The sequence below is a fragment of the Phalangium opilio genome, unplaced genomic scaffold (assembly GCF_054372755.1).
Source record: "Phalangium opilio isolate 3A_F unplaced genomic scaffold, DU_Popi_V2 ptg000082l_1, whole genome shotgun sequence".
NCBI lineage: Eukaryota > Metazoa > Arthropoda > Arachnida > Opiliones > Phalangiidae > Phalangium > Phalangium opilio.
Genome location: NW_028324189.1, coordinates 6,835,613 through 6,859,074, shown reverse-complemented (window position 1 = coordinate 6,859,074; position 23,462 = coordinate 6,835,613). Strand labels below are relative to the sequence as shown.

At 38.2% G+C, this 23,462-nt stretch overlaps 1 protein-coding gene across 3 annotated transcripts in view; it reads right to left on the bottom strand.

Moving 5' to 3' along the window:
* The window catches only part of LOC149651254 (uncharacterized), a 56,316-nt gene that overhangs the window by 25,870 nt on the left and 6,984 nt on the right, over positions 1-23,462 (bottom strand). For 2 of the 3 annotated variants that reach the window (XM_089848078.1, XM_089848079.1), the window contains exon 3: positions 4,317-4,394. In XM_089848078.1, the coding sequence (XP_089704204.1) occupies positions 4,317-4,394 (78 nt within the window). Of the gene's footprint in view, positions 1-4,316; positions 4,395-20,416; positions 20,555-23,462 lie in introns of those variants that run through there. The other variant, XM_089848080.1, reaches the window with a different exon arrangement.

Sequence of the window (23,462 nt, the reverse complement as noted above, 5' to 3'; positions counted from 1 at the left end):
GAATTTCAATCAAAATTCTACCCCCCCCCCAAACAAAAACTGTATCTCTTGGCGTGGCTCACTATATAAGAATCTGACTGAAAAACCAATTTTCGCCGAATGTCCGTTTTCTTAAATAAAACCAATACTAGTAAAGGCTGGGGAAAGCGTAAAAAAGTATCGTCCACCCTGCCTTTATCGGTATTACTTCATGACACCAATATACGTACCAATAAAATTCAACAAGTCGCTTTTGTTAGATTCTTGTCACTGTAGAAATATATATGTATAAAGTGACATATTCAGCTCGGACCCAATATCTATCGGAACATCTTTGTAAAAATACAATATCACCTGTCAGCGTTGCGATAGGTTACTGGTCATCCCTTTATTGGTCCCGAGTAACAAGGTCTTGTTGTATATAAAAAGAAAGAGCCAGGGGAATTCATTTTGCGCGCGCGGACGCTGCAAGTTTGGTTTGAAAACAGTCAGTTTCTCAAGGGGACATGAGACAGTTTTAGATTGCTTTTCTCAACACCTTGAAATATCTTTATTTCTCGATGCAATATAGCCCTATATAAAATTTATTAATTTTTAGCGCGTCTAAACACGAGATTTTCGTGGTTAGTTAAATAGTCCAGTATCCCCTAGCTGCATGAGAAGGCGCGAAAAACACCACGTGATTATTTCCCCATTACAAAGCCATTAGTGACTCACACGCGCTCATAGAGACGCACGAGCTATAGCGAATGATTCACGTGCTAGACTACAAAATTTACTTTTTCACCTGCACTAGGATAACACCTAGATTTTTAATCATTGACCCCAATATTCCTCCTAATTTTAAATTCAATAGAAAAATGCATGATTGAAATACCAAGCCCATCTTTACAGTAAGAATCAGGGTCTTATTTTTAATTATACCACGACTCGGTTATCGTATTATTAAAAAGGGACGTCAGGTCTGTCAAAGAAGAAAGAAAAAGGTGACTTATATTAGGCTTAGGTTTTAACTTTTTTTTTTATTCGGACGGTGGTTTGTTGAATGGTTGGTTTTACATGACAATGGAGAAGAGTGGAAGGGTGCCCTTGTCATCGAGACGATTCTAGATGCTTGGAATTCACCCTCCGAATGACGCTTCGCGAGGTAAGGGATACCCGGAAAGATCGGATACTTGCCTAGAAAATGGCAACCAGATTCTCCTCATTGAGCCCAACATAGTCTGAACCCAACGTAACATGAGCCTAGCCTAGCCCGAGCCAGACGTAACCTAAGCCCAACGTAACTTGAGCCTAACCTAACCTGAGCCAAACGTAACCTAAGCCCAACGTAACTTGAGCCTAACCTAACCTGAGCCAAACGAAGCCCAACCTAACCTAATAATACAGGTTATCCCCGAATTAACCAATAAATTAGCATCCATCCCCTCTGAAGGCTCTGATTCCCCCAAAACCACTATCTCTCGTATATGCCAATCAAATGGGCACTGAGCTCAAAACACGCGCGTTAAATTTCCCCTCCAATGAACATTTCGCTGCACGTCTCCAATCACATCCCCCCTCACCATATCTCTTCATGACGTATTTACGTTGATATTAAGAAATATTGACTCAAACCTTAGTTATTCCCAGTTAAATTCTATGCCTTCCAAATTAATTTTGAAAAAAAAAAAATAAATAAATAAACCCAACATTTTTTAAACTAAATTACTTCTGCTAAAAGATAAATTTGAAACGTGCGCATTTCGATCATCACCATGCACAATAAACTATCAATAAATACCTCTCGGGGGTGGGGGTAAAATAAGCCCCGGCTTCTACCGCAACCCTCCAAAACAGAATCTCTAAAAAAAAACAGCGGATCAAAGTAACAAAGGTTTTTGCATCCTGATGCAGAAAACGGACAAATAATTTATCACAAGATGCAAAATTCTAGCATCTAGATTGGGGTGGGGGGACTAGATCCACGGACATCCAAGGGGTTTACTCGGAACCCATAACTCAGGGACTGTAGAAAGAACCCAAAGAAACGTACGACATCGTATTTCTAAACTTAAGCAGAGAAAGGTTTAGTTTTTTTGTTTCCTTAAATCTCGTGCTAGCAGGGAGACTCTTGTTGGGCCAATGAGCACAAATAAGGAGAGTCGAAGATAGAACTATAACGGCCGGGCAACGTGGCTCTGATGCGCACCTACCTCAGCGCACAGCCGAAGAGTAAGACGTCACGTGATCCTTTGAGAATGTAAGAGATCGATAATTGCATGCACTGTAAGCAGGCAAGAGTATCACTATACCTCCTAAGCCTTGGCCGTAATACTGTACGAAACGTAAAGAAACTTCTATGATTTTTCCCCTCCGTTGCGCCGCACCGATTGCGCATATGCGGCACTCTCTTGGAAAGCCACAGCACTGGTAACGTTTTTGAAAAGGGGTGGGGGGGGGGGCTGACGGAGAATTTGGTCTCTCCGATTCTCCTTCTCATTTGTGCTCACTGGGTGTGCTAAATGCGTATACTAACGTTATCCCCCTACCCCGCAACTCGATCACGTGACGCCCACGAGGCGGTTTGCACGCGTGGTAGTCTCTAACTAGGTTCACGTGCCGCGTGATATTCCTCTATCTTCTAGCGTTCCGCTCCCCTTTAGAGTCTCTAAGGTGGTAGGGATTTGCTACTGTCTTTCTCTCGCTAAATCCCCTTTGCAAGAAAGAGAAGACAAGCTCGCTTTGTATAGTCTTTCAGAACCTTGGAAGGGAGCGGAATTCTATAAGAATACCCCGTTTTTCCAAAGCAAATTGTTTCACCTTTCAAGACGCTAAATACAAAGCATATATATACGCAATAAATTCAACGAAGCTCCGATCTAAATAAATTTACGTTTTTTCGAGTTAAAGAAGTCCGCGAGACACTAGAAGTTTCGCTTAGTTGCACATTTTTCTCTATGTTACAATGGGGCTAAACCCCACAGAAAATACAATCGTATCTTTCCTTTGTAAAAGTTTATTTTTTAATTAAATCAGGGATAGATTTAATGTTAGAAGTAGGAATGGAGAACAGAGTAATCTGGGCGCGCGTCAAAGTCCCGGACCCCCTTCCACGGGACGGGACGGGGGAGGGGTATGAAAGAAGAGGCGGGTCGTAGCGAAAGAGGTAAAAAAGAATTTCGTATTTTTCGCCGTCCCCATCAGCAACGTCATCAAAACGTAGTTTAAGTGAGCCAATAAGATAATTTAAACTTTTCGTTACGTGTTGGAGGGAGGGGCTCTTTACTGGGCTATGAGTTGGACATACTAACCGTTCTCCATTCCTACTTCTAAAATTAAATCTATCCCTGGTAAGATTAATTAGCGTAGAGGACTTTTAAAGGTAAAATACCGTCTGAATTTTAAAGTCATCCTTTACCTTTAAAAAATATCGATTTAAAAAATAAAAAAGGGATCATCGTGTATCGCATTGTATCATTTTACGATCGTCTATCGAATTTTACCTTCTTTTTTACCCATCATGCATTTTGGCACTTCGATATAGGGAACTTTAGCGATAGCACCGGCCATAAAAACGCTGGTGACAATGGGCCGTAAGGTCATGATCTCCCAATACCCTTTTAACATAGCTCCCCCCCCCCGCAACAAAAATGTGCTCAAAACAGAGATAAAAATCGTTTATAGAAAAAGAGTCTACTCCCAAACTTTATCATTTCAGTTCAGTTTAGAAAAAAAAAATTGAAGTACAGGGTGTTACAAAAAGGTTGGTAATTATAGGATGGTTCTATGGGAAATCAATTTTGAGTTTAAAATGTTCTATACTTCTATGAGTGATTTTGCCCCCACAAGGGATTCACCCCCTAACACAAGTTATGTTCATGGCAGTGTTTTAGGGATGACCCCTTTAAATTTACGTAAGAAACTGAATGACAATACTAAGGGCAAGGACTAAGGGGGTCACGCGTAAATACTCCAATGTTCGTAACTTGTGTTAGGGGGGACAATCCCTTGTGGGGGCCAAGTAGGTCTTTCTTCTCAAAAATGATGATTGCCCAAAGAATCATACCGTTGTACTTCGCTCCAATAATTACCACCCTTTTATAACACCCTGTAGTAGGAGTAAAGTATGTACTTCAACTTTAACCCCAGCCCCTTTATCGTTACAAGGAAGGGCCTATCAACAAAATAGGATGTTTTTCTATCACCTAGACTAAGCTGGACAAAAGCTCTCAGTTCGATATATCACTCAATGGATTTCTTCTAGTTGAATTCAAAATTGTAGCTTATCTAGAGCAAGTCTAGAGAGAACGTAGCTTAATAGTAGAGATATGACGTCATATTTTGAACTAGCTTACCTTTGTTCTTGGACGACATACTTTGATACCAGTTTCGGAAACCACAATAACAACGCGGCGTTTCTTACTAGGTGTATTCTGAAAATAAAATTATTATAATTAGTAATAGTATTTTTAATTAAAAATCTATAAAACCACTAACTTAAAGGGCAAGTCGAATTTAAAACGCACTTTTTTAAATCAAATTTAACGAGATAGGGGCTATTTTAATTTTTCTCTTTAAAATGAGACAAGTTTCGTTAAAACAGTTAAAATTTCACCGAGATATAAATTTTTGAAATAATTTAAAAACCAGGCTCATCCAAAAATTTAACGACTGATTAATAGTTTTTTATTTTTAATAATTTTTTTTTTTTAAGAAATTTAACACGCTTATTTTCACGGCTTTTAAGCGGATTAGATTAATTAATTAAATGTATTTATATTATATTTAATTGTTCATTTAAATTTAAATATGTTCAAAAAACATAATTTTTAAATTCTGCCCCTGATGGGTAGCTTCACCTTGAGCACGGATGTATCGCGTGTTAAACATTTCTACAGGGGCCATAGAGTTAACATGGGATGCTTTCAGCCTGAAAGTTGTCTTTCCCTCAAAAACTTAAAATAACGAATTTAAACATTAAAAATAAATAGTAAATAAAATTAACATCACTTTCAAGAGTGCATTAATAATATAACTATAAAAATAATAATGTTCTTGTTTCTGCTAGATATTAGCATTAGTTTTTGCTAGGAGACTAGGAGTGGTCCTTGTACCATTCCCCCTATAGTTTGCTACTAATACTTGGTGGGTTACAGTAGATTTCAGAGCGTATATATAAGGCCTACAACTTAGGAAATGATCCAGCTTCGCTAATAATAGTCCCGCATGCTACATCTAACAGAGGGACCGGACAATTCGTCGCTTTTAACAAAAACCTATCAAGTAAGCTATTACAAGTTTCTCGGATTCTGTACGCTTGACCCCTCGTGTCCGAATATGGTATGGGCCCCCTTTTTTCTCTACGTAGTACATAATAATCAAGCCAATGCCCGTTCAGACGCCAAGTGGGCCGTGACTACACATTTTCGAGTCAGTATGCAACGGAAATTCCCTGATTTTTACGACAATTTTCAAATTCCCTGACTTTTCCAGGATTTCCAGGTACTGTGGCAACCCTGAATTAAGGGAGCCAAGCAACTTGATTGACGTGAATGTAAGATTTTAGTTTACAGTCTGAACGGACCTTAGTGGAAATTCACCCACTCCTATAGTTATTATCTCGGATATCCGGAGTATTTCACCATGGCCGCAGCGCGTTGTGACTCAAAGCGTCCCCCACCCTTCAGAATCATGTCCAGAACCCCTCTTAAAAAATGGGGAATGGGGCCCCAGAGCAGCCAGCCAGTACTTAGACCAGCACTTATGGATAGAGTAAATGAATTTGGACCAGTTACAGCTAGCTTGTCTGTAAGTACTCGGTGGGCTGCGTAATACTTTTATCTACGCAAATAGAACCAGTGAAAGAATAACCCGTGAAATATTTGGGGGATAGCATTCTATTAATTGGTTCTATTTCCGTAAACAATCAAGATATGCCATCCAATTGTTGAAAGACATCTTGAATTAAGTAAGTGCTGAAGAATTAAAATCATCAGACATAAATTGTATAGATCTATTTGTCAGAAGTGTGGTGACGTCATGTTTTCATTCAAGGCACGGTTGATAGCACGAGCGTCCGGCGGAAGCTTTTGACCGAGAGCCACGAGGTGAGGGGGAGGAAGAGGTCAAAGGTCGTAAATAACGAGACTTCTATTAATCTCTGGCGAATGAAAGTGCTTTCATTCTTTTTTTACTACGCGTGATATTATCGTTAGGCCTAAGACTATCTCTGAAATTTAGGCTTAGCGTTTTTTCTCCTCGAGTCTTTATACACCGAGGCGACAGTGACATTTGGAAGAAACATTTTTAGCACAACGCGTTACCATAGTAACGGATGACATTCTTAGTTGGTTATATATACGATATTGCTTTGCACCTGTCACGACTGTAAGCTTGTCCCAGAAAAACTTTCTTTCTGGGTGATTATTAACTTTTGGTATAAAAAGAACTAAATAAAACTAAAGTTATTCGATGGGAAAATGTTTCTCGGATGACGAATAATTAGGAGGGCTAAGAAAAAGGGGTCGAAAGTTCTTTGTAAAGATCAAAGATTCCATTGTAATGAAAAACTTTTTTGCTTTTCTCCAAAGTAATAATCATTTGTGGCGAGAATATAGGACCCCCCCCCCCAAGATCTTCTTTGTGTGTTTAGTTCAGTTCAGTCCGTTTTCTTAATGATTTATTGATCCAAAGAACCTTCTCTACATAAATCCAATACCATCATCATCGCATCCTAGCGGTTTCAAAGGGGTCGGACAATTTTCAACTAAACCATGGCGTAAATTGTATTATAAAAGAGTTAAAAGTGTCCATTCTCTCTACTCTATTCATCCCTAAATCGTTTTTATCTTCCACGAGGAACATACGCTGTTTTTTTTTATTATTATTAAAAAATGAGCCAAGGCTTAGCGACGATGTAAATTAATGGATTTTGGATTATATTTTTCGTCTTAAGAAATATCCCTCGATCCCCTTACTGTATTAAAGTTGTAAGTTGTTCCAATAAAAAAAAATATATCTTAGAAGGTACCAGGGGAGATTAGAAAATTAAAATAATAATATTAGCAAATTGATTATCGTAGATGTATTAATTATCTTAATGAAGTTTCAAATTAAGAAACGGGGATTTAAACTCGGCTATAGAAGTTGAGCCCTCAAATGCAATTTATTAATGCGGAGTTTGGGGCAAGCTGCTAAAAGGTAATATTGTTATACAAGTGGGGAAACCAAAATAAACCTCTCCGAGTAGATCGAGACGCAATTAAGAGGTTTTCCTTAAATAATTAAATAAATATAATTGATATTAATTATTTTAATCGTCATTAATTTAGCTTAATTCTAGTTAAATCGTTTTAAGAAACTTTATTCCTAAAATCATTTTAAACATAGCTATTGTTGTCGTTTGAATTCAAGCGTATGCCTCTTTAACATTTTTTGGAAATTTGGGGCAATAAATGATAAGAAAGCCCGGAATTGCCTGAACTTTTGGTGGAAGCCCTGCTATTGGGAGGCTAGACGTTGCTCGTAAGTCGTAACCCTAGCCGAAAACCGCGTACTTCTTAATCCTAACAATGAGAGTAGAAGGCATAAATTGCTTTCTGCGAACACGTTTGCTGCAATTTGCCATGCCCAACTGCGAACGCGATGACAAACACACTCAGAGAGTCAGAGACGTTTAGTGTTACTGTAATACCTCTCCGTGACGTCATCGTCACTCGGAGAGGTAAAAATATGGTTTTATATATATATATATATGTATATATATATATATACCCTTTAGGGAATTAAAACCGGTTAATTTAGGAGTGAACCAAGCCACTCAAACGCTTGGTACTAAATTTCATATTTAATATAAGAAATGCATCAAAATATATGCATATAGTATTTAGATATTTGGTTGTTATAATACATGGCGAGGCGTCTGGCATTATATATTATACATACATACATAAATTCACCTTTGGTTATTTCATACCCCCTCCTTAGATATCAATCTAATCAATTATCAAATCCAGTATAGAAGTGTGGGGAGCGGGGGAGGGGGAGGGGGGATCCCCAGAAACCCATGCCTCTCTAAGAGTCCAAACCAGCCGTTCCGTTGTTGATTAATCAACCGAGATACGCTTTGGGTTTACGCCGTCTTAGACTCCTAACCAATTAACTTGGGAAGCTGGTAAAGATACACGCCCGCATTTTATGACGTCAATATATTTCCTAACTCATATTGTATCAAGTTATTCTTGCAAAATTCTTAGTGTAGAATATGAACCCTTTAATTTATGCAATTCTCTCTACAAGATTATATCAATTATAATATAATCTAAATTACAGTATAAATGAACCAACCGCAAGCATTTTCCCCGGGCCTAATTGTATTCCGTAATCGGATCCGAGACAATAATTATGACCTATTCTTAGGTTAAGAAACTAAATCCTCATTATACAAGGCACAATTATCAGAAACATCCTGGCCTAGCTTGGTTTAATTTAAGTTTCTTTAATGAACTATTCCTAAAATTTAAATTTCTGAATTTTTAAGAATACTTGAAATTGAAAACACGCGCGAGTTCTTAAATCTCTTTGTTTTAAAGCGCGAGGCTTAGGATGATATTTTTCTAAAAATAGGAAACATTTGTAAAAGGGAATTGTTTAAGCTTTAACAGCGAAAACGGGTTATCTTTCACGCTGTTTAAACACTGGCAGATACGATACTTTTGCAATAAAACTAAAATTTAAATGTCTAGCACGAGACTTTTAATGAGCTCGCGAAACAAAGCTCCTATGTACGTATATATTTAATGACGGTGTCACTTGGCACTATTAAGGAAGGCGAGTCGACGTTCGTAATGCGTAGTCTCTCATGCCCAAGGGACAAAGGGAAGAAATGTCCCATTTCTGTCTTTTAATCGTCTTTAGTAGCTGTCCCTCTAATAACTTTTGCAAATGAAGCTTTTGAAACAAAATAACCTTTACCGTCAAATTGAAAGTTACGTTTCGCCTTGTTTATATATTTATTTTGAAAAATTTAAATGACCTTTCAAATAACATCCAAAATCCTGATGAATTAATTAACGATTAATTAATTCGTTTCTTAATGGATTTAATTAGTTTGGGTTATTTAAATTTAACATTAAACTTGTTATTTAAGCAAACATAAAAAGAAGCAATTTTTGGTAAAACTCTTGGTATACTAATAGAGTAAAATGTACGCATTTAATTAGCGAAATAAAAATAATTTACGCATATATCAAGAATACATGCGGCTAATTGGAATCATTGTGTAACCAAATTTTAACTCAATGTATCTAGGCCGTTTTATGGGTGTAGTTGGATTGCTACCAAGCAATGAAAACGTAGTTGGCAAGAAATCAGAATTATGAGTCCCACAAATTCAGGGTAGAAATTAACGTGGAGTATCTGAGAGCACGATGATTCCTAAAGGCCGTATGCATTCCTGTACATATATATCTCTTTAACCCCAAGGGTCTCCGTTGATTTATCTTGCTTAAACCTAGTCGCTTGATTCTAAATTGGTAGTTTACACGTACAAACCAACCGCTTATTCAAAGCCCCTGGTCCGGCCTCTGACTTGTTTTGAGGGGCAGCTACCCCTCGCGTGTATACCATTCAGTATTCCGCCATTGCCAAGGCCCTTATACGCACTCTTTTATTTTTACGGACGGTTTTACGGTGTATGCTTTATCTCGATTCTTGCCCAAGCACGATCCATGCAAAGCCGCTAATTAACCACGGTGCCCCTCCCCCAAACCCCCTTCCATTATTAAGCAAGATGAAAAAAAGAAGGGGGTAAAACCCCCCTTGTACTGTTCCGTTTAATTTGTAGTAGCCCTGGCAGTATAGTACCGTATTATTTAAATGAATAGCCAATGTTTTGGAGCAGGGATGGGGTGGAGGTGGGACAACAGTATGGATAGGAGTACCCGGGGGGTGCGGGGGCGGTTTAATAGTGTTTTTCGGAGATGGAATGATGCCCAAACCTACGTACCCCTCCCCTTGGTGTTGTTCCATTACGTAAGGTTGGTCCATACTGAATTTAGAAGTTCATTAACTGAAGTTAAACTTGATGTACAGGCGAGGGTTCTGCAATGTTGGGATTATTAAACTTTGGTTTTGTACGAAATTTTTATTTCCCTGACTTTTAGAGCTTATCCCTGACGAAATTTTGCAAATATCCCTGATAATTTTAAGTACGCCGTTCACCAGAGCCCACTTCGTAATTACAACACCTCCAGCCCATATTTATCAATCATTGCTCGAAGCAATCATGGTTTGATAAACCAAACGAAATCCCTAACCTTTTAGGAAGAAACTTTAAATCCCTGACTTTTGCCCTCATTTTCCGAATCCCTGATTAGTGCTATCAAGAAGCGATATCTAGTTTACTAGCGTGAAGCTATAAGATGCCTAAGTATTCGCGCGCCATAGTCCCAGTCTCCCTTTCAAAATACAAGGGGGGACGTAAAAGGAGGCCGGGCTATTTCGCTACACTCTCCTCAGTCGGAAAATACGTAATTTTCGTCATTCGCGTCGCGCTGACGTGAGTTTTCAAGAACCAATGAGATGCTTGCTTGGTGTAATTTAGAGGCGGGGATTAACTCCGGACCTACGTTTGGACTGGAGATAAAGCTAGAAATGTGGCGAATTTATACCTTCCCCCTAGTAAACTAGACATAGCTTCTTGGTCCTATCTCTTCCCAAAAAACAATGTCTCCTAATAGCTGTTATGCATTTACACTTCTAGCAATGAACGTCTGATAGCTGTTGGTATACGGAGAATGTTTTGCAGATGGTAATCTAGATTATTCGATTAGTTCTCTCAAAACTAGAAGAACAATTACTTCCCGCTCGCGATTGCTTCTTGGGCTTCGTTCAAAGTTCTCTTTGAGAGAGAACCTTCCTTGAGAATTCTGGGACCCCCACAGATACGGACAACGGGGGACCCCTATTATTTTGGGTAATAGAGTAAGAGAGAGAGAGAGAGAGAAAAGAGTTGTAATCTAATCATGGATCTATTTTTAAAGAAAATTCGGGGGTAGATCAACCACTAAAAGCTTCTCAGTCCATTCTATGGCGCATTCACCAATCACGTGACATTATATCAAACGTAAAAAGCGCGGGAAATTAAAATACAATAATGAAGACTTAAAACATCAGTCCCTATATAGCGGGGCTTTTCCACTAGTTTTATATAATTTAGAGTTCAAAAATTTTGGCTTAGCATATTTCGTCTAATTTGCATATATGATTTCATCTCCCGCCGTTGAAATACGGCCGTCGAGGAAAACGTATCTCTATACGGGGGCTCGGGGGGGGGGGGGGAGGTGCCTTTTTGGTAACCCCCAGGCCCAATTAAAACGAACCTAGTATGAAATGTCTCAGAGTATTCTAGCTCCCACGTCAGCTTTTGTAGTCCGAAGCTACGCTAATGAGGGGACTGACTATCAAAACCCCACGGGGGGTAACGCCTCGCAAACTCTTATAACCCCCTCCCCCCACTCTTTTCTCTAAAGCTAATTAAGTGTAGAAATTGGCTTGCCAACACACACCGGGAACGTCTACACTAAAATTAAATAATTATAATTATTATAATAATTATTTAAGGAATTTAATTAATAAAGTTTTTGCTACGTTAATCTAAACATTACATTATTTTTCAATGGTCGAGAGGAAAGCCAACTTACAGGGTAAATAAAGCCCATGTTAAACCTATGGCGCCTGTAGAAATGTTTACCCCGCTGAGCTTTCATTTTCAAGAAGTAATCCACAGGGAACAGTTTTAAAATGTTCAAAATTCCTATTTAAAGGGAGGGTGAAGTGGAAAATAAAGTGATTATTTATTGATTCTTCTACTAATTATAAGACCAATCTGCATGTATTGGAAATAAATGCCCCCGAATGATTTTAAAATTCAAATTAGGTTCAGATTTTTAGGATCATTTTAAATAAGGACCTCTGACCAATCGCGTAACGCCCTGCCTTTTTATTAAGAAAATTCACGAATGAAATTTATCAAGAGATTTGATAAAAATTGCGCGCGATGTGACAATCGTGGCGCGATTGGTCGGAGGTCCTTATTTAAAATTACGCGGAAATCTGAACCTAATTTGAATTTTAAAATCATACGGTGTTATTTCCTGGATGTTTCGCTATGCAGATTGGTCTTATAATTAGTAGAAAAACGATTAAAAAAATCACTTTATTTTCCACTTTACCCTCTCTTTAAGGAATCATGCGTAAAACACTGCATTATCCATAACTTATTTATAGAGTGTCCCTTAAGGGGAAAAATAATACATTTTCGACTCAAAATTGATTGCCCTACCAACTACCCTTCTGGAAACACCCTGTACACTCCATTTCTAAGTAAGAAGGATTAGTGGTAAAAATAATTAAGGCACCAACGAACTAAGAAGGGAGATTAACGAATGTAGGGATAGTAAACGAATTAACACGTCGGGAGGTAATTCCCCCCCAAAGCTGAAAAAAAAACCCCTAACCGGGAACGAAGAAGAATTAGGGTCCACTTTCTTCTAGGATTCTAGGAACTAGAGATTCTAGACAATACCAGCTAAGCCTATAACCTTACAAAAGTTCCGCCTGGAATTTTTTAATCAAAAGCGCAGTCCTCTAATGGAGATGCAGGTACCAACCCTTAAAACAAAAGGAAACTCTCTCGCGCCGAAAGCGGAGGAGAATGGAGACACGTGGCTCGAGTTTCTTACCAACTATTTAATGAAAAGATTCAGCGCGTGGACAGACAACAAAATACCATCCGTCCAAGCACGTGAGATTTCGCGGGGAAAAAAAAAAGGATTTGGCTTTATGCGTATGGAGCGCGTGAGGCTTGGCGGGAAAAAAGTACTGCTACCTTGGAGGAAAGAGGAGAGATGGAGTGAATATGGTCATGGACCATGTGCCGCATTGAAAGTTCCCCATACAGCTAGGGTTGCTACAGATTTTTCATTTCAAAATTCCCTGAATTTTCCACCAGGTTTTTCCTGACCATCTAAAGCCAATTTCCCTGACCAATTTTCAAACTTACACTATTAGAAAAGTAAGAATGCAGCAATGGAAATTCCCTGACTTTTCCCTGACATTTTACACCCTTTTTCAAATTCCCTGACCTTTCCCTGACATTTTACACCCTTTTTCAAATTCCCTGACTTTTCCCTGACATTTTACACCCTTTTTCAAATTCCCTGACTTTTCCCTGACATTTTAAACCCTTTTTCAAATTCCCTGACTTTTCCCTGACATTTTACACCCTTTTTCAAATTCCCTGACTTTTCCCTGACATTTTACACCCTTTTTCAAATTCCCTGACTTTTCCCTGACATTTTACACCCTTTTTCAAATTCCCTGACTTTTCCAGGTTTTCCAGGCACAGTGGCAACCCTGCCAGAGGCCCAGAGTACAACGCGCGCTCCCCAGCCATTCGATGGTAGGGGATTGTTGCCGTTCCGTAGATCGGGGTACGTTCTAGGTGTGCGGATTACTACTCCATCTCGTACCTCTCCTCTAAACTGCTACGCTTAGAGAAGATTTGGCGGGGAAAAACATTACAATACATTCTGACGGCGATGGGATAAAAAGGCGCCAATAGCTAAGGCTGTAGTTTCTTTTCACTTGTATGTATATATTTGTAGCATAGCGACAGGTAAGGAAAGACCTATAACATACCAAGAATTTATCTGATGGGACCTTTAGGTAATAAGAAAACTAGTAAAACGATACCGAGAAAGAAGAGAAAAAAGCGGGAAGTATATAGTGGCTGTGAGTGGCAGCATTTCCTGTAACTAGATATAGCTAACGTCCAACATCGGAAATTAAATGACACTTAGAAAGGTTCATAAAGTAAAAGAAAAATGAACAGATAAAACGACAACAGGACTTCATTAACATCCTTTTAGTCGAGCTCAATAATAATTCGAATATTTAATTTAAATTAAGCACTATATCACTTAGTTTTTATGTATATATTACCAGGGATAGATTTATTTTAGAAGTAGGAATGGAGAACCGTTAGTATTTAATTTACTTCAGTCTGACTCTTAGCCCAGTATAGAGCCCCTCCCCCAACACGTAACGAAGAGTTTAAATTATCTTATTGGCTCACTTAAACTACGTTTTGATGACGTTGCTGACGGAGACGTAATTCTTTTTTTATCTCTGTCGCTATGACCCGCCTCTTCTTTCATACCCCCCCCCGTCAAGTGGAAGGGGGTCCGGGACTTTGACACGCGCCCACCCAGATTACTCTGTTCTCCATTCCTACTTCTAAAATTAAATCTATCCCTGATATTACAAAATGAATACAGACTAACAAACTAGATGAGAGCATCTTTATACAGGGTGAACCATGAAGGTTAGGGTAATTACAGGATCGAAGTACACTGAGTTGGATGGTTCTATGGGAAATCATCAATTATGAGTCGAAATTGTTCTATACTTCTATGACCAGCCTATGTTGGCCCCACAAGTGACAAGTTATGAACATTGAAGTGCTAATTAAATTTCCGTTTTTCAAAAACACTCTAAAATGTTCATAAGTTGTTTCAGCGGTTGTCTCTTATACTGGGCGCCATGTCATCGAAGTTACATTTTCGACTCAAAATTGATTGACTGTACTTAGCTACTATAATTACCATTCCTTCTTGAAACACCCTGTATAAATTAGGGTTAGTTCGATTCCAAAGTCCCTCAATTCCCTTCTCCATTGGAGGCGGGAGGGGGAGAAGCCCCCTACATCTCTCTCTCTCTCTCTTTCCCAAACATTTCGTTTACATTAAGGTCCCCATCTAGTCTGAATTTCCCAATAATTCTCTTTAACTGGCGGGCTTAAACAAACAGAAATAAGTTTGAGCCTTTGCCAAAAATAGTAAAAGATATCTCTAACGACTTGTTTTTATTGACCAAGCCATTTAATTACCCGTAACTGATAATTTTATTAATTACGTTTTTTTCGCCCTCAATTTTTCCTCCCTAATGAATAAATTGGGGATTCAATTTGCATATCATATCATTTTTTTTTTTTTTTTTTTTTTTGTCTTTTCTAATTTTGGAAGCTGGGTTAGAAGGGGTCTTTAGATTATATATTATTTAAGGGGAATTAAGGTAAAGCAAGGTTGCAATTTAAACGATTTATTTCAAATTAAGCTTGAACGTTTATTTAGGGTAAATTCTCTTCTTTAAATGGATACTTAAATACGCCAATTTGCGTTCCGGTATTCTACATAGAAATTTAAGGCCTACTCAGACAATATACTACAGTCTGAAAGGGCCTTTAAAGTACACTTAAGCGTATCCGTCCCCTTGACGACGGTCTCGGGCTCATAATTACTTTAAAACTGTACGACGCTTCTAGACTAAGATAAATAGAGTTTATTACGGAATCTGTCACGTGGTACGCTAAGTTTCCCACCAAATTTCTGCGCGAGCTAAATGATACGTGGGGGAAGGGGCAGGGAAGCCGCGTTAAACACGCTTGTTCGCGCGCAAACAAAGGGCGCCAAAAGAATCTGCATGCAAAACAGCTCGTGCAAAAGTAAGCGCGGGGGGGGGGGGGGTTGTTTTACTCCTCGTGATGTTTTTGCAAGAAGAGCGCGTGCGCTTGACTTCCCCGCAGTGTACTGTACACGCTTCCGAAATTATTGGCGCGTAAAAATTGGCGGGAAAAGATTACCACCACCAAAGAAGAACACAAACTCCCAGAGTATTTTACAAAAAGTCAAACAGAATCTGAGATTTTTTTTTTTTTTTAATTTGAAATCAAGAAGGTTTTCTGATATTGGCTGCGTGCTTTCTCTCAAGGGGATAGATTTCTTTTTTTTCTAATTTTTTTTTTTTTTTCAATCTCATACTGTTTTTCTTAGGATCTTACGGTTGAAAGGGATTATTGAAATTCGTTCCACCGTAAGATTGATCAGAAAGAGAAAAAAAAAACCTTTCCCCTTTGACCCCTATTGCTTAATGTTTAAGACAAACAAAGTTATATAAGGGAGTCGGATTTTAAACAAGTAGTCACAGTAAGGCCCAGAAGGGATATCTAGTTTATTAGGGAGAAGTTATAAGATGCCTAAGTATTCGCGCGCCATAATCCAGTCCCCCTTTCAAAATACAAGGGGGGACGTAAAAGGAGGCCGGACTATTTCGCTGCCTCTCCTCAGTCGGAAAATACAAAGTAATTTTCGTCATTCGCGTCGCGATGACGTGAGCTTTCAAGAACCAATGAGATGCTAGTTGTAATTTAGAGGCGGGGATTAACTCCGGACCTACGTTAATTTGGACTGGAGATAAAGCTGGAAATGTGGCGAATTTATACCTTCTCCCTAGTAAACTAGATATCACGTCTTGGTAAGGCATACCAGTTAAAAAAATCTTACGATAGGTCGACCAGAGTTAACTATAACTATTTATTACTATTTTTAAATTTAATAACAACTATTTTAAATTCCCTAATTTTCCAGGTATTCCATATACAATGAATTATATATTTTGATTATTTGTAGAAGACATTCCATTTTGAAAACGTCTTTGAAATTTGGAAACGGTCTTAAGGTTTTAGGGATTCTTAGTTTGTCGACTTAGTGATTTTAATCCTCAGGATTTTCCGCTTTTCTCTAAAATGAAGAGCTCTCTCTTTGTAGTAGTAAATAATTACTACAAAGCAAATCGGGGGTATTGGGGGGGGGCATAAACCCCCTTAGCTACCGAGGATTAAAAGATGACGTCCAAAGAGCAACCGGAGGGGGGGGATGAAAAGAGGCAATTAATTAAAACCTGGATTTATAAATCGGAAAAGCTCCAAGATCAAACACAACATAAAAAGGAATCATTTTTCAACTGAAAACCAATACTAACTTTCAATATTTTAAGACTGTTTCTGGGGTCAGTTTCACTTGGTATTGTTTTAGAAAGAAGACTAAAGGTTTTAGAAGCTTTATTTACACTGACAAGTGTTGTTGACAAGATGGTATATATGCACGCATCTCCGTCAGTCACTCTTTCAGATTAATGTTTTAATACCCAAACCCAAATTTTGTTTCGAAATTTTCTGACAAAATTTGTGATTTATTGCTAAATTTTTGAATAATCCTCAAACCAATCTCCTTCCGGGAGGGGGGGGGGATTTTAAATTTGAACGCCTTAAGACAAATTCCTTCAACAACTTGAAGAAGTTGAAGCCTCATTTATATAAACATTATAGTTAACTGGTTTTAAACTAAATTTATAAATATACATATACATTTTTAAACTCTCGTCAAATTTAATTACATAAAAAATAAATACATAAATACATAAATAAATAATATTTTTGAATAAAATTGTGAAACTAAAACTTCGGTCATCAAAATACCATTAAGAACCCAAATAATATTATTAGAATTCAAAATGTCATCATCACATTAAACGAGACGGGCGGGGCGGAAAGGGGGGGTTGCCCCTAGGGGGTTTACAAAAATCAAAAACAGTCTGAACTCCCCATTATTAATGAAAACAGAAACCCCTCAAAAATAAATATACGTATTTGAGAAATCATATTTTCGGCCTCTAAAACTGCGCCAGAACTTTTAGGAAATATTTCAATTTTAATCAAGATGTCATATGCATGGCTTGAACTCCCCCTCCCCCCATTCCCATTGAAGGAAAAGCCCCCTCCCACGCGACTTTAGATTATTAGAAAAATAAATTGCAAAGCCCCCAAAAGGTCTCTTAAATTCACTTTCGCGGCAGCCGGAGATTCAAAATTAAAGTAAAAATATTGGCAAATCTTTCACCTCGGAAAGTCTTTTGAAAAGTACCCTTATTTTTTAAAGGTGGATTTTTGTATTAGAAGGCAATAGACCCTGGTTTCCAAAAGCCTGGTGTGCTTTCTTAAACACGGACGGAACTTCCCTAGATTATGTGGATTATTCCAAAGACAAAACAACAAGGTCACAACAGGGATAGATGTAATTTTAGATGTAGGAATGGAGCACAGAGTAACCTGGGCGCACGTCAAAGTCCCGGACCCCCTTCCACAGGACGGGGGGGGGTATGAAAGAAGAGGCGGGTCATAGGGACAGAGGTAAAAAGGAATTACGTCACTATTTTTCGCCGTCATCGTCAGCAACGTCATTAAAACATAGTTTAAGTGAGCCAATAAGATAATTTAAACTTTTCGTTACGTGTTGGAGGAAGGGGGGCTCTATACTGGGTGGTCTATGAGTCGGACTGAAGTAAATACTAACCGTTCTCCATTCCTACTTCGAAAATTAAATCTATCCCTGGTCACAACTCAAACCTCAAAACTTGTTTCTAACTTTTTAACTAAGGCAGCTAGATTCAAAACCAATATACCATTCGATAGATTAATATCACCAAGTTTCATTACCTAACGAGTTAAAACCACCTCGCGATTACAGATCGAACTTCGAAGTTAAACGTAATAAATTTGAAAGGTTTAGGACAAATTGTTTAATGGCGCCTTTAAATAACATCATATCTAAGAAGTACATTGGGGACCATGTTCTAAGATTCCCGGCTCCCCCCAGGGGGTTGTTCCTCCCAAAAAATAATCATCCTTAAAAGACATAAGTCGACTAGAAGCTAGGGTGGGGTGGGGGTTAGTAATCCGAAACCCCCAGCCAGATTTTTTTTTTTTATTTTTTGATTCTACGTCAATCCTACGAAAGAACGAGTAGAGTAACTTAAGGCGTTTGCCGCGCTGCAAACTCACTGTCTATATCTGATCTTTCAAGCTAGTTTAGTCCAAAGACTAAGTACAGAAGTGAATTCACCTCAGAAGCTATCCCATTTCAAAAATTGGGTCTAGACTCCAGATGATTAGTTAGAGCAGCTTGTTGTCTTAGGACGGTATGGGGATCAAAGACGTAAATTAAGATAGGACTTCGAAGAATAAAGACTTCCGGTTACGGTTGAAGCCCAATCTAACCATTCACGTCTTTGTAGTCTACTTACATACCCATTAAAAGGTTCCGCCTTAACTCTTTATCTTAAAGTGCTCTAAAACATTTTATAATTCTAAATAGATAGTCTATACACACATGGAGGATTCACATTATTTACACCAGGAGGTCAAGCTACCCGTCTGCTTTTGTCCTCCAGGTAGCCCGGCTTCCAGGTGTAAATCAAGAAGTGATATCTAGTTTATCAGGGAGGAGGTATAAATTCGACGCCACATTTCTAGCTTTATCTCCAGTCCAAACGTAGGTCCGGAGTTAATCCCAGCCGCCTCTAAATTACCACCAGAATCTCATTGGTTCTTGAAAACTCACGTCAGAGCGACGCGAATGACGAAAATTACCACGTATTTTCCGACTGAGAAGAGGCGAAATAGCTCGGCCTCCTTTTACGTCCCCCCTTGTATTTTGAAAGGGGGACTGGGACTATGTCGCGCGAATACTTAGGCATCTTATACCTTCTCCCTAATAAACTAGATATCACTCCTTGGTATAAACCGTCCATGTGTTGTGTAAACTATTTATTATTATTATTTCGGTTTAATTTATTTCTGTATTTCAGTTTCTTAAGAGTGGCGCGGGGCTATTTGCCGTCAGAAACGAGCTATGGAACGGATTTAGCCAATGTTACTTCAAAGTATAGTCGCGGCGTTCTTAGAAGGCACCTCTCTAACCCTTGTTAAGAAGCTGACTTTACGACAATCTCAACTTGCTATTAAAATAAAAGTACACAAACTTCTTCCTTAAGCCTAAATAACAACACCAACTCGAGGGCGGGACGGGACCAATGGGGGGGGGGAAGAGTAGAAATATATAGCGGTCTTAAAAGGAACCGTTTGAACGCCGCACCGCTTCAATAAATATACGCGCATTTTAAGAAAGAAAATTGGCTGTTTTCTCATCAATAAGTTTAGGAAACGTTTTAGTAAAATTAAGAAAAATGACAACGATAATTTTTCATTTTGTGGCAGCTCTCTGCCTTTCACTGCACTAGAATATATTGGAGAATAACCTCTACTGCCAATTAAACCTAACGAGTTTCAATTCCTAAATTTAAATAACGTATTTCATTGTACTTTCATAAGTTTTACCAAGAATGCATACAACTCTAATAGGAATAATTGCGTAGCGATTTTCAATCAACGTATCTCGGCATATTTTGGGGAGAGCCCGGCCCACAAAACCCGCAAATTTAAATTAACACGAGAGATATGCTAACACAGTGATTCCAATTATCTGTATGAATTCCCGTTAACACGTACAGTAAACACCTTAAAGATACAAGACTCTTCGCCTAAATTCTAAAACAATATTTCACTAAAGGTATAACAAGTATACCATTTAAAGGAGGAGAAAAAACAATCAAATAAAGTGCTTTGGATCTTTTAGTGCAAGAAATTCCACGGGACCGCTTGTCATCAGTATAAGAAATAAGTATCTTGAAAGACAAACGGGCCCAAATTCAAACTTACCCCGACTAAGAGTCCCTGAGCTGAAAAAGTCCAAGTTAAATTACTTATTTTTTGGCGCGAGGTGTAGGCGCGCGCGTGAAACTCCAGATAAAATAGCGCGGGAAAGTGGAAACCCTATCGGACAGACTCCACGCGGTGCTGACGGAGAACAGACTGCACTGATCCCACTGCTCCGCTACTAAAAGCACGAGCGCGCCTATAGAACCGGGAGTTTCCAATTCTCCAATAAGAATGAAGCGCGCGCTCAATGGAGTACTACAATTGTAGTATTCGCCGCTAGGGGAATTTCTTATTCAATATTTTTAGTTTAGGATTAAATTATTCATAACTACTGAAACCTCTAATTATCTATGTCTGATGATGATTATATTTGAGAGTTACAGTTTTTCACCTCTCCGAGCGACGATGACGTCAAGGAGAGTTATTACATTGGATGGGTGTGTCTGTGTGTGTCTATCACCGCGTTCGCAGTTGGAAAATCAGAGCAAAACGTGTTCGCAGAAAGCAATTTTTGAATTATCATCGTTAGGATTAAGATGTACGCGGCAATCGGCTAGGGTTACGATTAACGTCTAGTTTTCCAATGGCAGGGCTTCCACCTAAGGTTCACGCAATTGCGGGTTTTATTACCATTTATAGCGAATCAATCGCCTTATATACCCTAAATTTCCAAAAATTGTTAAAGAGGCATACGCTTTAATTCAAACGTCAACAATAGCTATGTTTAAAATGATTTTTGGAATAAAGTTTCTTAAAACGATTTAACTAGAATTAAGGTAAATTAATGACGATTAAAATAATTAATATCAATTAACTTCTTAATTGCGTCTCGACTCGGAGAGGTTTATTCTGGTTTCCCAACTTGTTTTCTATTTTGTTGCGCAACTAAGATAGGGGTATTCTTATTCAATGTTTATTTTAGTCTAATTAGGTATGTTTATTCTAAAGTTTTCAATTTAGGATTAAATTAATCATAACTTCTGAAACATTGAAACCTCTAAATATCTACTTCTGAAGATGATTATTATAGTAGAAAGTTACTATCATTGTTTTTTTTTTACTATTTTGTTGCGCAACTGAGATAGGGGTTTCAGAACTACAAGTTTCCAACCATTTATATGAAGTCTAAAACAATCTTATCTATTCTTTCTGACACAATTAATACAGTAGAAACTATGGATGCAGTTTCCAAAGGTAATAGTAAGTTAGTATTGGTTTAATTACATCGGTTAGTACGAACGTGTGATTGAACGCCGTTTATTTTTTTGGGTGTTTTTTTAGTATTTTTCTGTAGCAGAGAAATAAGGTTTGAAGCAGTCCAGAATTCACCGGATTTAAAAAACATCGTAATCTTTGCCAGAAAAACAACGAAAATAAAAAATAAAAAGCAAAAAGCAAAGCTGATTTTTGTTTTCACATTTTGAAAGAGTTTAAGCCTTTTGGGGTTTTTTATCCGTTCTATATCGGCTGAGAAGCAATTTAGCTAGACAACTTGTTCTTTTTCTTAATCTTTCTCTCAAAATTTAAAGGAAAACTACAGTTTGTTTTCTTAATTAAGACATTCCAATGATTAAGTTGAAACTATAAAGTTAAGGGCTTCCATAATAAATAAGCAAGAAGTGGCCGGGGCTATAACATACCATAAGTTTAGAAGATATGTTCCTGCCATAAGTTTGTCACTGGTTACAAACTGGAGCTTGTCATGAAGTGAGTGACGAAGGGCATAGATTCGAGGTAAAGCGAGCGACGCCTGGTGGTGAGGCGCTGTCAAAGGCTTAGATATCTCAGTTACAATTTTCTACTATCAAAAGGTATCCCTTACATTGCAATTTAGACTATCACGGAGTGATTTCACTTCCTTGCCTTTTTCTACATCAGGCCTAGCTTGTCTAGTCAGAAAAAATCAGTATATAACGAACCGGAGTCACGAGATATCTATATTACCAGGAATACGTACAGCTACTGGGAGTCATTTTGTAGGCATTTTCTCAACGTATCTAGGCGGATTTCCTACCAACCAGTGAAATTATAGATAGAAAGACGTCAGAATTATGAGGCCGGCGTGATGGATAGTAAGTTCTGCAGACCGGCCTACAAAACCCGCGTAGAAAATACCATGGTAGAGCTATGGGTGCACAATTATTCCAATTATCTGTATGTATTCCCGGTATAATATAGAAAAATCACGAAACCCTTACTTAAAGAATATTTGATATTTTTTTATATTATAGACCGCAAAGAAATTATTCCAAACAATACCAGTTAACTTTATATAAGCATAGCACTAATTACATACACAGGCTTAATTACAACCCAAATATCAATAGTATGTGTGAGTCATCATGGAAAACAAGAAAGATGTACCACTTTTCCTTCATTTGAGATACCAGATCCTAAGACCCATTCGGATTAGAGTCGCTAAAGCGTAGCTCACTCGATGACGCGTCAGTTGGGCATGATCGAGTAAGCTATGGCTCTAAAGAAAATTCGATAATGAGGTGGTGCCATCTCGACACTGACCGCGACGAAATTGAACAAATTTCAAACTAAATCAGCAAAGAATATTTTATATATATTCGTTGACACGTGTCCAATTAAGTGAGTAACGTCACCGAAGCAAACGTAAGATTTTAGCCTAGTCTGAACGAGCCTTTACAAATAGATCCCTTTCTTAGCTCTCTCCCGCCTAAACTCCCGTGTTTCCCAGGTTTCTACCTGAGATGGAAGCTAAGCCTATATATATATATATATATACAATACATACTTGTACAGTTATATAACGGAGCTAGGAATCTAGTCATGTCGCACCAAATTTTTTGGGGGGCGTTTTTCTTTAGCCAATAACACTATAAGAGAGTACGGTACGGTAAGCCTTGGTTTTCTATGTTTATGAATAAACGTAACACCTGGGTTTGTTTATTCCTAGACTATCCCCAGACGCATGCATGTTATAATCAATATTCGACTTTTGTCAATTTGATTTTGTCATATTTTACTTGGAAATTTCACCTAATTAAAAATTAAATTAAATAAATCTTAATATATA